The sequence below is a fragment of the Lepidochelys kempii genome, chromosome 2, assembly GCF_965140285.1.
Source record: "Lepidochelys kempii isolate rLepKem1 chromosome 2, rLepKem1.hap1, whole genome shotgun sequence".
In the NCBI taxonomy this organism is placed as follows: domain Eukaryota; kingdom Metazoa; phylum Chordata; order Testudines; family Cheloniidae; genus Lepidochelys; species Lepidochelys kempii.
Genome location: NC_136381.1, coordinates 45,706,129 through 45,721,708, shown reverse-complemented (window position 1 = coordinate 45,721,708; position 15,580 = coordinate 45,706,129). Strand labels below are relative to the sequence as shown.

At 44.3% G+C, this 15,580-nt stretch overlaps 1 protein-coding gene across 3 annotated transcripts in view; it reads left to right on the top strand.

The window, feature by feature from the left end:
- SLC26A7 (solute carrier family 26 member 7) overlaps positions 1-15,580 on the top strand; it is a 795,743-nt gene that overhangs the window by 58,161 nt on the left and 722,002 nt on the right. For 2 of the 3 annotated variants that reach the window (XR_013635291.1, XM_073330600.2), the window contains exons 7-10: positions 1,588-1,735; positions 4,214-4,327; positions 13,477-13,554; positions 15,052-15,147. Coding sequence is in view for 2 of the 3 variants with exons in the window: in XM_073330600.2 (XP_073186701.2) it covers positions 1,588-1,735; positions 4,214-4,327; positions 13,477-13,554; positions 15,052-15,147 (436 nt within the window). In the remaining variant the exon portion in view is untranslated. The remainder of the gene's footprint in view (positions 1-1,587; positions 1,736-4,213; positions 4,328-13,476; positions 13,555-15,051; positions 15,148-15,580) is intronic. The other variant, XM_078851484.1, reaches the window with a different exon arrangement.

Genomic DNA, 15,580 nt, shown 5'->3' with positions numbered 1-15,580 from the left:
AGGACAAATGATGCCCTAAGATGTCCAGTGGATATAAGAAAGGTTGGGTGGTAAAACACTCTCCCCTACTACAACACAAACTGCCAGGCCTCCTTCGCCAGTACACCTACCAAAATAATTCTCTCTGTGCTGCCACAGACCAGGTGTTATGGAGGAGCTTGCCATGGGCAGAGGGTGGGTAGTTAGCACCCTTCTTCTGCAGCAGTGTTTCTACACCTTTTCACTTTATTTATTTTTTCTTTTTATTTCTAAACTGGGATATTGAGCCATTCTCCCCCTACTTTCCCAAGTAATCTATTGGTGTCTAATAGGACATTTCCTATTAAATAATTTTTTTTACGGGAATATGTTACCAAAGGATGTATTTTTGAATAGTATTTTAACAAATATAGAAGCACCATAGTTACTATGGTGATGAACATATTATAGATAGAGAGAACCTACTTCATTGGGGAACATGATCCCAGAATACCGCCTGATTCTCATGATCATTATCAGTTGATAAGGTTTAAAAATGGGGCTTAGCAAGTTCACCCGTTAGTTTTCCAACCACTTCTAGGGTTTCCCCATGTGACATAGGCCCAGTGCATTCTGGGAAGCCCAGGAGACCATGTGTGTATTGGGAACTTGCAGCAATAGGAGGAAGATACTGGAATCTGTTGAGAGAGCCAATTATATGAGCTGTTTGGGGCAAATTAGGCATCACATATCTAAACTCAGGGTTTGGATAAGGCTAAATGCATCTCTTTAATATGTATCATGAAGAGTTACGATTTATTTGTGCAGCTTTAATTAAAAGAAGCTTATTGTGTGCTACCTAACACATAAAGAATTGCTACAGAAAGTGTTGAAGAAATGCAAATGCAGCCTGTAACCTCCAAAAACCAGTAAATGCTTTGAGAGGCTTAAATTAAATTGTTGTATGTTACAAAATCAGGAAACAAGATTTCAGGGGCTGAGCTGATTTATGTGGACCCATTAGCAGTTCACTAGTTCATTGTTTTACATATGGCAGATTCCATTTGAGATAGTTTCATTCAGGCTGCAGATTCAAATGGATATGGTATTCTTCCTCTCCTAAATTGTTGTGAAGTATTACTTTATTATTATTATTAGTCATCCCATTCTCCTATCTCCCACATATTAAGTCAGCAAAATACATATTTTGGGGCATAAATTTCTTATTTAACACTAATATATCTTTCAGATAGGGGGCACTGTGGCTACCACCCACTGTCAACAGAAGGAGCACTAATGTTGTCAAGGTGACAGGCTACATTGGCATTTTAAGCACTGTGTACTTTAAAGGAGTTCTACCCAACATGGTTCTCAAAATGCTAGTGGCTGCCAGCATCCTTTTTACACTACTGCTCCTGCTGTTGTTACCACTGTTTGATGCAACTGAAAAAGTGGTATCAATGATGTGACATTTAGGGCAAAAAGCCTCAGTGTCTACAAGCCCTGTGTCTCTGTGAGCTTGTCTGCATTTCAATTAACTATAACTTTGGTTCAGGATTTATCACACATGTATCACACAAGTCCAATATCACACAAGTCCAATAAAAAGGATTGTATTTACCTTTACAGGATACCAGCACCGAAAGCCCCATCCATGAACATCCTCTCTGAAGTAGTTACTGAAGCTTTTGGAGTAGCATTAGTTGGTTATGTAGCATCACTAGCCCTGGCTCAAGGCTCTGCCAAACAGTTCAAATACTCTGTGGATGATAACCAGGTAAAGCATTTTCTTTTCAGTGCCAGCAGATCATAAAATGACTGTGATGTTTTGGGAACACGCAGTAGTCAGGAGCTTAGCAGGTGACTGAGGCATTTCATATGTTATCATGAGGACTTTAGATGATAGTAGTAAACACCCAGTGCAGTCCCAATGAGCTCTGCAAAGCTTCCTAGTCTGTGAAGGATGCTACTAATTCTAAGGGGACACAAGCCTCAGTAGCAGCCATGGAATGTTGCATTAGGCACCAACAGTGGTCAACTTGGGTTTCAGTGTGTTCTTCAGTGACGTAACATGAGGCAGCTTCTTCCAAGGCAACTCAGTGAGAGAAGAATTTTACATGGGCCACAGACTGAAGAAACAGAGCAGTAACTGGAGTGAGCCAGGAACTTACAGGCCCATGTGCTCACCTGATCTTCTTACAAAATGGGGCTTGTGCAAAGTATGAGTTCCATTTCAAGTAAAGGATGATTCTTTATAAGAAGTAGAAGCAGTGCTGAAGACACTATAAAGGCTGTTCTTCATAAGAAGTAGAAGACAACGCTGCCAAACCCTCAGCTGCAGAGGCTGCCAGTCCTAAGGGTTCCAATCCTCAAGGGACAGGCTGAAGTGTCAGTGGACTGTTTGCTGCTTATGCCACTCTGCTGATGGATGTGGCGTAGGAGCTACGTCAGGTTGGCTGAGTGCTCTGGGAAGATAATAACTTAAGCAGTTGGTGGGAAATACATGTACTCAGGGACAAGTTCTCTGTTGGATATGGTCCCATAGGTAGAGCTGATGGGGAATTTTTCAGCTAATCCTTTTTCGTCAAAAAAGTCCATTACTCAAAACCAAAATTGTTCATGAAACACAAAGTCAGTTTAGCTGAATCTCCCAACTCCAAAAAATGTTGAAAAAACATTTTAAAATTGTCTAAATATTCCATTTTGACCTTTTCAAAACAAAAATGTTCAGTTTTCCAGTTCAGACTGACTTTTTGTTTTGAAATGTAAGCTAAATAGACTGAAAAAAGGTTAAACAAAAGAAAAAAGGTCAGAATCAAAACAAAACATTTTGAACTTATCAAAAGAAAATGTTTTGATTGACCCAAAGTGGGGAAAAAATGTTCAGCTTGCTAACTATTTTGAGATTTTGGCTTTTCATCATGAGTCAAGACTGTAAAAATGTTTGAACTCTCTAAAATACTAACAGGATGGGAAAACTGTTCCCTTCCCAGTTCTGTCTGCCTGTGGGACTGAAATGCCACCCCTGCCTTCCTGCCCCATTGTGGAGCAGTTTGAGGTGGATAAGCCATGGCTGAACAGTGAATGATTGGCCTTGTAGATGGAGACTTATTTGAATGTCTTTGCAGACACCCCAGTTTTGCTTGAACCAGCCCATGTCTTTTGCAAACTCTGACATCAGTACATCATTGAGACATGGATGTGTGAATGTCTTCTTTGCTCATGTTTTAAAAAATATTTCTGCGCGCAATCTTCCATTAGTTCTGATTTATGTCACAAAGCCATGTTTTGTGGGGAAGGGAGAGAGAAGATGGATGGCCTGAGTGATGGCAGGCATTATAGCTGCAAATGGCAGGAATAAGATAATGCCTCCAGGGGGACTTAGTCTGCAGCCCTTGCTGTGTCTTTAGTAAATGTGTAGCATACACATGCACAGCTGAGCCCTCCAGCAGCTTGCTGGTCTGCAGGTGGGAAGACACGTGGTCATGCAGGTGGCTGGATATGCCACCTATGGGGCAGTAAGTACTGCCAGCGCCATTAGTGGTCTCAGTGTTTGGGGAAGAGGAAAAAGGTCTCCCTGGGCTCTCTCCCTGACTCAGTGCACTGATGCTGAAGAACCATAATCAGACATTGTATTAGAACACAATGTTCACCTCAGTATGCAGCTTGCAAGATCTTGGATGGCTTCCTCGCCCCAACTAGGCTTTTCATGTCTAAGTCTTTTTGCTCAGAGGTAGCTGCATTTCAGTCCTGGGTGAGGTATAAAGCACATTAGTCATGAAAGATACCATATAAATGCAAGTTACCATTTCTACTACTCCATTAAAACTTGCTCTCAAAGAAGGTAATTAACCATTCTTCTTCAATATTTCTTATTGAAAGTGGAGATTGGCCTGAGCATACTTCAGAGCTAAACACCCCCAAACTTTGGGCTGTTCAAAATGGATCTGGATGTAAATGTTGTGGTTGGAGCCAATCTCTAACAACTAGGAATGCCATTTATTCTCCAAACACAATATAACTCCCTGATCTACCTTCGAATCTAGCTAAGCATTTGGATCATTCAGGTTATAACAGAGTCACGAGAAAGCATACAGTGCTGGAAGATCTATTACACTGTATGTTACAGTTTTTCCCTAAAAGTTCGTTCTTTATAATTGCTAATATTTACATAGAGAATTCCTGTGTTGGCAAGAAATGTTGAAATGACAGAACAATAGAATAAAATAATATATTCTTTTTAAAAACTTTGCAGGAGCTTTTGGCTCATGGCCTCAGCAATGTGATTCCTTCATTTTTCTTTTGCATACCAAGCGCTGCAGCGATGGGACGTACTGCACTTTTATATAGCACCGGAGCAAAAACACAGGTAACTCATTTGATTTAAATTGGTAAGAAAGCTGAGATTATTGTGCTGCTTATCATGCACTATGCTGATTGTATCCACTATATTTTGTTGTTCTCCATTTACCTGTAATGTGGAGGTCTCAGGAACCAACTTCTGAAGCCATTATCAATACCATCCTTCAAACTTCAGATTAAATCAGTTGGTGACAGGAGGATGCCCCTCATTCCTCCCAGCAACCAAGCATGTCTCACCAATACACAATTTCAGTTTAATAACTCAGGTGGGGAGAGGCATGAATCTGCTCTTTAGCTTTAATAATCTGTATGGCATCACAGTTATGTGCTACAGCCATGCTAAAAAAGCAAATGGGTTGATTTATTAATTAATCTACTTAGATTTTAATTCATTATGAGCTTTCAAGTCTGGTAAACAGAACTCCAGACCTTGTATTTCTCCCCTGCTTGGATACACTGAAGAAACTACACTTACGCTCTTGCATTTTTATTTGCATTTTTCACCATCATGACTAAAGGGCCCTGTAGTGGTGTGTGAGGGATTTCACTTTATATGTTGAGCTGGTTTTTAGTTTTAGTTTTATTGGATTTAAATAAATAAATCAGATTGTGACTAAAATTAATTAAATCCAACTTTTCCAGTTGTTTTATTTTCTCTTTATTTTGAAAATCAACCTTGAAAGCCACTCCTAAAAAGTCGTAATCTGCCCACTGAAGGTTTGTGTCGCTTTGTGCTTGTATTGTGTCACAATGTGCTTATATTGTCCTGTACATATCAAGCCTGTGGAGATGACATGTTCAGCTTTTCCAGGGCAGATATTAGCTGTTTCAGTTTTTGACAAAGCAATTCAGATAACAGGAACTAAACCTGAGATTGATCAGAACTACAGTTCTAAAAGTATAACTTTTCTAATTGTGCTCATCATGTTAACTCAACCATATGAACACCATTTGGGGCAAAGCTATGCTTGTCCCTAATGGCAGTTCATGACCTAAATGAGGGTAGATTATTACCCATGGTGTACACTTGTAGATTATGCAGAACCCTTATCATATCATGTTTGTTTTGTACAAGTTGTCATAATACCTAGAAGTTATTTAGGTCTTTATATTTCCAAAACACTGTTCAGGTATTTATTGATAACCCATACAGTACCCTGTGAGCTAGGTAAATTATACTGAATAATTTAAACAATAAACATCTTTAAAAAGCATTAATATTCAAAGAAAGTTCTAACGCTGTTTATTGAATGTTTCAAGTAATGGAGTCTGACAACATATAGTGCTTCACCATCCTTGTGCAGCATCATTTTCCATTATCCACCCAGATCCATTGTATCCATGCTTCAGACCCACAGTTCACTGTAGAATTCATTTTAGTTCCTGCATATAAGAACTTAAGAACGGCCATTCTGGGTCAGACCAATGGTGCATCTAGCCCAGTATCTTGTCTTCCCACATTGGCCAATGCCAGGTGCTTCAGAGGGAATGAACAGAACAGGTAATCATCAAGTGATCCATCCTCTGTCGCCCATTCCTAGCTTCTGGTCACCATCCCTGCCCATCCTGGCTAATAGTCATTGATGGACCTATCCTCCATGAATGTATCTAGTTTTTTTTAACCTTGTTATAGTCTTGACCTTCACAACATCCTCTGGCAAGGAGTTCCACAGACTGACTGTGTGTTGTGTGAAAAAAATGCTTCCTTTGTGTGTTTTAAACCTGCTACCTATTAATTTCATTTGGTGACCCCTAGTTTTTGTGTTATGAGAAGGAGTTACGATTTTATAGACCTCGATCATATCCTCCCTTAGTCGTCTCTTTTCCAAGCTGAAAAGTCCCAGTCTTATTAATCTCTCCACATACAGAAGCCGTTCCATACCCCTAATCCTTTTTGTTGCCCTTTTCTGAACCTTTTCCAATTACAATATATCTTTTTTGGGATGGGGCGACCACATCTGCACACAGTATTCAAGATGTGGGTGTACCATGGATTTATATAGAAGTCAATATGATATTTTCTGTCCTATTATCGATCCCTTTCTTAATGATTCCCAACATTCTGTTTGCTTTTTTGACTGCCGCTGCACATTGAGTGGATGTTTTCAGAGAACTCTCCACAATGACTCCAAGATCTCTTTCTTGAGTGGTAACAGCTGATTTAGACCCCATCATTTTATATGTATAGTTGGGATTACGTTTTCCAATGTGCATTTATCAGCATTGAATTTCATCTGCCATTTTGTTGCCCAGTCACCCAGTTTTGTGAGATCCCTTTGTAACTCTTTGCAGTCTGCTACACTATCTTGTGTAGTTTTGTATCATCTGTAAATTTTGCCACTTCATTGTTTACCCCTTTTCACAGATCATTTATGAATGTTGACTAGTACTGGTCCCAGTACAGCCCTTAGGGGACCCCACTATTTACCTCTCTCCATTCTGAAAACTGACCATTTATTTCAATCCTCTGTTTCCTGTTCTTTAATCAGTTACTGATACATGTGAGGACCTTCCCTCTTATCCAGCCATCTTCTAGGAAGTTGTAGAGGCCTGTATGGTTGAAGGGAAGTATAAAGAGAATGAAATCATGATGTTTCCCATGGACTTGATTGGTTATGACTCCTTTGTGTTTGTCTGGTGGCATAACGATGCCAAAATGCATCTGTAAGTCACCTGCAGAGAGTTCCCTGGCATAGGGGAACTACCTGCTGGCACACCTCTGCCCTGGCAAGCCCTACTCCTTCCGCCCAGGGTAGGAACAGCGAACTGGAGCTTTGCTTCGCTCTGTCAGTGGCGTAACTTAAAAGTACCAAGGAGCCAGAGGCGCCGACTTTTCAAAGTGCTGGAGTGCTCGACCCCTGGCTCTGACCCAGGCCCTGCCCCCACTCCACCCCTTCTCCCAGGCTCCGCCCCCTCTTTGCCTCGTCCCACCCAGTTCTGCTCCCTCCCCTGAGCATGCCGTGTCCTCACTCCTCCTACTTCTCTCCCAGCCTCCTGCACGTCACAAAACACCTGTTCGCGGTGGGCGGGAGGCATGAGCAGAAAGGCAGAGACGCTGATCCATGAGGCCCGCCAGCAGGTGGGAGGTGCTGGGGGTGGGTGGTCCGTGAGCTAATAGGGGGGCTGCAGGTGGGTGGTCCACACACACCATTTTTTCCCCATGGGTGCTCCATTCCAAGCAGGTGTGTGTGTGCCGCGTGCACTTCAGCTGGAAGATTTTTCCCCTAGCAGCGTCCTTAGGGTCAGCCTGGGGTGGTGCCTTCTTGGCACCCAATATCGGGCCCCGCTGACCCCGCACCTCCTCAGTTCCTTCTTACCGCCTGTGATGGCTAGCTGGAACTTTGCTCACTCTTAGAGCAAGCGCCTTAGTATTGTCTTTCTTCTTACTGTACATAGTTCAATAGTTATTCTCTAGAGTTATGCTTTTTCATATAGTTAGTAGTGATTTGTTAGATAGTTCGTTTCTCCTTCAGTGGTATGCCCGGGTCTCCGGGATTTAAACTCTGTGAGTCCTGTGGAAAGTTTATGCCCAAGAGTGATCCTCACTCGTCTTTCTGGGGGTGCCTTGGTGAGACTCACCAAAAGGACAAGTGCTGCATTTGCAAGGGTTTCCGCACAAGAACCCATAAGGACAGAGAGCAGAGACTAAAACTCCTGCTCATGGAGGCGGCTCTGAGACGGCAATCCGACTTGGGACCCAAGGACCCAGCACCGAGCACGTCCTCTTCGGTGTGCAGCGCTCCAGCGCCAATGGCGTGCGAAACGGGCCCGGATAAGGACTCTAAAGCCCACCGGCATCGCCACTACTCGGGCCATAGGGCGTCGGCCTCAGTTTGGCACCATTCTCCATCTCCAGTGCCGGTAAAGAAGAAGAGGCCAGTGAGGGACCGATCACCGCCCTTGAAACCTAAGGGGCCAGCGCTGTCCGCGAGTGGCTCGGGACAGACCACCTTCTCCTCGCTTCTGCCCAGGGTTTTGTCGACTCCTGCCCCGGCCGGGGTCCAGTCGAGTCCGGAAGGTCTATTCAACAGGAGGCCTGCAACTTCGTATAGCCAACCAGCAGGCCATAGTAAGCTGCTATGGGCATAACACCTGTTCATCTATGGCTAAATTTACAGAACTTCTGTCCGAAGAAGCTCGGGGGGAGTTCTCTGCGCTCATGGAGGAGGGGAAACTGGTCTCCCAAGCGTCTTTGCAAGCGGCCTTGGTTGCAGTGGATGCGGCCTCCCACACTTTGGCCACAGGGGTAGTTATGGGGAGAGGCTCCTGGCTACAGGTCTCTGGTCTTCTCCACAAGGTCCAGCAGACCATTCAAGACCTTCCCTTCGAGGGTGTAGCTCTCTTCTCCAAGAAGATGGATAAGAGACTTCACAGCTTGAAGGACTCGAGGGCTACCCTTCTTTCGCTGGGGCTTCACACGCCTGCTACCCAGCGCAGATATTTTAGGCCTCAACCTGCTCCTTGTCCTTACCAACCCCAAAACTGCCAGGATGACTGTGTAGGCAGAACAGGAGCACTCAGAGGAGGCAATGCCCTCCCTCTGGACAAAGCTCCCCACCTAGACCACCCTTTTGAGGGTACGGTCGAGGACAGCTTGCCAGTACGACCTTTGGATCCTTCCCATCTTACTTTCTCATCCCGTCTATCCCCTTTCTACCGTGCCTGGTCTCGAATTACTTCAGACTGATGGGTGCTCTGCACGGTAGGGAGGGGATATTCCATCCAATTCTGTACCCTCCCACGCCCCCCCAATCCCCTTCCCCATCCCTCTTCAGGATCCCTCTCATGAGCAACTTCTAATTCAAGAGGTGCAGTTCCTCCTCTTGGTAGGGGCAGTGGAGGCGGTTCCTCAGGAGCTAAGGGGCAAGGGTTTCTACTCCCGGTATTTCCTCATACTGAAGGCCAAAGGGGGCCTCAGACCCATACTGGACCTGCGACACCTCAACAAATACATAAAGAAACTCAAGTTTCGCATGGTTTCACTAACCTCCATTATCCCCTCACTGGATCCAGGAGACTGGTACGCCACCCTCGACTTGAAGGATGCGTATTTTCATATCGCAACAGTCCCACATCACAGATGCTACCTTAGGTTCGTGGTGAACAGAGGCCACTACCAGTTTGCCGTCCTCCCATTCGGACTGTCGACTGCCCCCCAAGTATTCACAAAATGCATGGCAGTCGTCGCGGCGTTCCTGCGCAAGCGCCAGATACAGGTCTTACCATACCTCGATGACTGGCTGATCAAAGGTCGCTCGAGAGCCCAGGTGGAGGCTCAGGTCGAGTTTATAAGGAGGATCTTCCTCGACTTAGGTCTTCTCTTGAATGAGGAGAAATCTACTCTGTCCCTAGTGCAGAGGACAGGGTTCATAGGCGCGGTCCTGGACTCTACCCAAGTCAGGGTGTACCTCCCAAAGGCCAGGTTTCACTCACTTCAGGACATCACACAGAGCCTCAGATGGTTCCCCACGATGTCAGCAAGAAACTGTCTAAAGCTGCTGGGACACACGGCCTCCTGCACATACGTGGTGCAGCATGCCAGGCTCAGGCTGCGCCCACTCCAGTCTTGACTGGCATCGGTGTACCAACCAGTCAGAGATGCATTGGACAGGATCGTAACCCTGCCCCGCCTGGTACTGGATTCCCTCCTATGGTGGCTAGACCCTAAAATGGTTTGTGCAGGGGTGCCTTTTGCCAGCCCTCAGTCACCTTGGTGTCAGACGTCTCAGATCTGGGTTGGGGGGCTCACTTAGGGGACCTCAAGACCCAAGGCCTCTGGTCTCCAGTGGACCTCGCTCTTCACATCAATGTCAAAGAGCTGAGGGCAGTGCATCTGGCATGCTACACTTTCAAAATGCACATAATGGGCAGATGTGTTTCAATCCTCATGGACAACACCTCGGCAATGTTTTATATCAACAAACAGGGGGGTGCATGCTCCTCTCCTCTGTGCCGAGAAGCCCTTGCGCTTTGGGACTTCTGCATAGAGCACTCGATCCACCTGCAGGCTTCATACCTCCCAGGGGTGCGAAACACGCTGGTGGACAGCCTCAGCCGGACCGTCAATAGCCATGAGTGGTCCCTTCAGCCAGACGCAGTGAGCTCAATCTTCTGGTTCTGGGGCTATCCCCAGGTAGACCTGTTCGCCACTCCGGGCAACAGGAAATGTCAGACATTTTGTTCCCTCGGGAGCCACGCCTCGGGGTCCATCAGGGACACCTTCCTTCTCTCATGGGAGGGCTGCCTGCTATATGCTTTCCCACCCATCCCCCTAGTCCACAGGGTGCTCCTCAAGATCCGCAGGGACCGGGCCCAAGTCATACTAATAGCGCCGGCATGGCTGCATCAGCACTGGTTCACCTTGCTCCTGGAAATATCTATAGTGGCCCAACTCACCTTACTGCTGGTCACCGACCTGATCACACAGGACCAGGGCTGACTCCGGCACCCGAATCCGGAGTCGCTCCACCTTATGGCCTGGATGCTCCATGGCTAAGTGCCGCAGAGCTGTCTTGTTCGGACCAGGTCAGACAAGTCCTCCTGGGTAGTAGAAAGCCCTCCACCAGGGCTACTTATCTGGCCAAGTGAAAAAGGTTTTCCAGCTGGGCAGAGCAGCGTAGTCAGTCGCCACTCCTCACCTCCATACCGTTCATACTGGACTATGTCCTTCACCTAAAGCATCAAGACTTATCCTGGTCATCAATAAGGGTCCACTTGGTCGCTATCTCTGCCTTCCATCCGGGCTCAGATGGTCTCTTGGTCTTTGCAAACCCTATGGCCAGTTGTTTTCTCAAGGGTTTGGACAGGCTCTTCCCACACACGAGTCAGCCTGTCCCTGCCTGGGACCTCAATTTAGTCCTCTCCAGGCTTACAGGCCTGCCATTTGAACCTCTGGCCACCTGCTCCCTGTTATATCTCTCATTCAAGGTCGCATTCCTTGTGGCAATTACCTCGGGTTGACGGGTTTCGGCGCTCAGGGCCCTCATGTCTGAGCCCCCTTACACAGTTTTCATAAGGATAAGGCCCAGCTCAGGCCTCATCCATCTTTTCTCCCGAAGGTCGTCTCCCATTTTCACATGACCCAGGACATCTTCCGCCCAGTGTTTTATTCCAAGCCACACTCCTCCGATAGGGAATGCAGGCTGCACTCACTGGACGTGCGTAGGGCCTTAGCCTTCTACATAGAGAGAACTAAGTCGTGGACAGAATGAAGGGCCTTCCGGTATCCTCTCAATGCATATTGTCATGGATAACGTCCTGCATTAGGGAGTGTTATACCCTGGCAAAGGAGCCCGCTCCGCAGATAACCGCTCGCTCTGCCAGGGCCCAGGCCTCCTCTGCAGCATTCCTGGCACCAGTCCCTATTCAGGAAATTTGCAGGGCAGCCACGTGGTCCTCGATACATACATTTACACAATTGCACTATGCAATTACACAACAGTCCAGGGACGATGCGGCTTTTGGGCGAGCCGTGCTCTTTTCTGTGGATAACTCCGACCCCACCTCCTGAGCTCTAGTTTGTGAATCACCTGCTTGGAATAGACATGAACAATCACTAGAAGAAGAAAAGACGGTTACTCACTTTCTCGTAACAGTTGTTCTTCGAGATGTGTTGTTCATTCCATTCCAATACCCACCCTCCTACCCCTCTGTCGGAATAGTCAGCAAGAAGGAACTGAGGGGGTGGAGGGGTCGACGGGGCCCGACATTGGGTGCCGTGAAGGCGCCACTCCAGGGGGCGCCCAGGCCGACCCTACGGACACTGCTAGGGGGAAAATCTTCGTGCACGCGGCGCACACACACCTGCTTAGAATGGCCATGAACAACACATCTCAAAGAACAACAGTTACAAGAAAGTGAGTAACTGGTTTTTTTTTTGGTCCATATAGGTGGAGTGGCAAGCACAGGCTTGTCACAAACAACTGTTGATGACAACAAGCAGAGCAGAGACAGGGGGTGTTCTGAATGCATAGAAGTCAGTGGACTTGTTCGTATGTCATGAGAGAGATATAAGGAGCCCCACAAGGACTAGTACCAGCCCTATTTGAATCTATAGTGGACTTCATGTTTTCCAAGAACCTCTACTTGGACTTAGTAGGATCCTGAGCATTTTTCTCTTCATGATACCTTATTCTAGCAACTGCAGGAAGTGAGACCTGGATCCCAGGCTTCATAAATATTCCCTCAAGTGATACTGGCATCTGTCTTTTACCTCTCTTTTCCCTGACATTTTATTTTTGGTGAAATCATCTCTTAAATTGTACTCTGATAACTCTAATAAAAACACACACTATTAGTATCATAATAAAGCAAGCAGGCATATATTTATCACCAAAACCTGGAGAGGATTTGATTGAGATCTAGAGTACATTTTGAGGTTTTATTCCTACTGTTAAAATATTCCTACTGTTAAAACAGGATTATTTTGTTTTGTAATTTTCCACCAGATTAACACTATGTGATAATACATGCATTTATCTAGATTCATGTTTCCTGCATAAACCGTTAACTTTCTGATATTGGGGATTATGATTTACTGATGCATCAACCAAAGGTAAAATACTTCAGTGATAATACAGGAATCTTTGTTGATACCTGATCGTACAAGGGAAATGTTTTCTCCTAATAAAAGAAGAAAAGAGCTCCTCCTATTCAAAAAACAACTAACAGATCTAGAGTTCTTCAAATATCACTGTTGCATTGTTCAATGTAGGGATAAACTTTTGTGAAACGACACAAAATGAAGGGCATGTTACCATAAATACAAGTACAGAATGGGCATACATTACTGCAGATCTTGTGAAATTACTGCACACACATGCACCATTTCAGTAGCTGATTTTACAGGTCATGTAGTGGTTTGTGCCTATGTATCTGACATCAAGACCAAGCCCATTGTTGATATCTGATCCAGATATTTGTGCGTTTAGTGGCTAGAGGAAATCCACCAGAGGTGAAAATTTAAATTATCCACACATGGTTCCAATCCACAGATTTGATAGCCAAAATCTCTAGCCTGTCTCCTTTATCTTTTGTGTTTATAATGTTCTGTTATTCTGACCATTTCTGACAAACCCAGCATATTCAACTGACTTTCAATTGGCTATAAATATTGAAAAACATTATTGTGCTTTCCCTGTGTTTGTTTGTTTTTAGGTGGCTTGCCTTATATCTTGTATTTTGATACTTGTGGTGATCTATGCAATAGGACCAATGCTATACTGGCTGCCCATGGTACAGTACTTGTTTTTATTTTTTAGAAGTTTCATTGCACATTTCCAAACAACATATACGTCTTTCATAGAAGATGGTCCTCCTTTTGAAATGAATACACAGCTCCCATAAACACTAGTGTTAATGGCATAATAGAAAGAGGAGAATACACCTCTGAAAGTCTTAAAATACCTAGATTACCCCCAAATTCCTTTGTGTTGGGAAATATTTTCTTTTAACTTAATTTTGATCTGTCATTGGTCTAAATATATGGAGCCAGATTCTAGCTCACGTAAATTGGCATAGCTCCACTGAAGTCAAAGTAGTTGCACAAGTTTACTGCAGCACAGAATGTTCGTGATTTTGCTTTACAAATAAATTTGTCCCACACTGAAGCTAGTAGCCAGTGATCTAACCTTTATTACAGAAAGTTATGAACTGTTCTTGTTTTGCTGTACAAGGAATTATGGATAAATAACTCAGTCTCTCCTGCACTGAGAGGTGGATAGTCCAAATAGAGTTTACCATGTAAAATATCTAGCCATAAACGTTGTAAGTTAACACCAAATCATTACTAGAGAAAGGCCAAAGCCACTAAAATTCACATCCAAACTTCTCCAAAGTTTGAGGGTGTTCATATTGGGTATTTGGGGTCAGCCATGTCTTACTTTTACAGTGTTTTATTGTTGATATAGTGCCATAGGTGTGCAAGGTGCTTTCCACATATGGGGTCCAGACCTGAAATAGATTAAAGTCTAATTACATAATTTGCATTCTGAGCCACTGGATAAGGGATGCACCATGTGGCTTTGTTTTAATCATTTCCTGGTTTCCTTTATGTGTGTGTAGCTTGTATTTTAACCTTTGCCTGTTTTCCTGTTTGTGGTGGTTTTCTTTTAGCATTTTGCCCTTTTCCTTTTTTATTTAACTCTATCCTATTACCCTTATTTTGAATCTTTCTTATTCCCCCTTTCCTACCTCCATATTTTGAGTCTATCCCTTCCTATTCCTGTTTTGATTCAGTCCTCCTCCTTCCTGCTCTGAGGCCCATAAATTAAAAAGACTAATGCAGGGTTGGCCTGGTATCTCCACTCTGCCTGCTAAGTCTCTGGATTCTCCACTCCAGGACCCTTCTGCAGAAGGTTGTGAGGAGTGGGATTGCTGCTTAATAGGGCAGGAATCATATCAGTGCCTGGAAGTTACTAGCTCCTTTGCTCCGGAGACCCTCCCCAGACAGCAACAGAATGTGGGCCTGCTGCTACTAAGGCAGATGGGCCTGGTATTTCTCTTCAGAAGTTCCTGTCTTCTTCAGTCCAGGGCCTCTCCTATATGGTCTGTTAAGGTGAGGGGAGCGGGTCTGGTGCCTGTGCCCTTGATATCTGTACTCATTACATTTTTGAAACATTTTCCTTGGTATTTCTAGGATTAATTTATAATATCAGTTACTAATTTAAGAAAAATGCCAATGTTGCTACCTAGCAATTCCCTAATAGCCTTTTCCCTTTTCTTCTTTTTCAGTGTGTTCTAGCAAGTATCATTGTTGTAGGTCTAAAGGGAATGCTAATGCAGTTCCGTGATTTAAAAAAATATTGGAATGTGGATAAAATAGATTGGGTAAGTGAAATGTAACCTAAGGATGTTTTCCAGACGGAGGCTTAAACACATGCTTGCTAAACAAAACCTTAATACTGCTTTAGGCTGAAAACAGATATGCCAGTGCAAGCCAGTTTTTTATATACTGCCAGCTTATTTTCTCAATCACAAAATAGCAGCATTTGACATTTTAATTGCCTTTATAAGAAACAGGAATGGAATTTTGGCAAATTATTAAGGATAAAGCATAATTTAAGATGAAAAAAGTTTATGCAGTCAGACCTGCTTAATCAGAATGGATTTAGAATGTCCAATTTTGTATGTATACAAATCCCTAGGTTAGCTAGTCAACACAATTTTGCTGGTATGGAAGTGTAAAAAAATCTGGTATTCCACCCTGGTACGTGGAATGAAAACTATACAGGACATATAGAAATAAAAGTACAAAAGATGT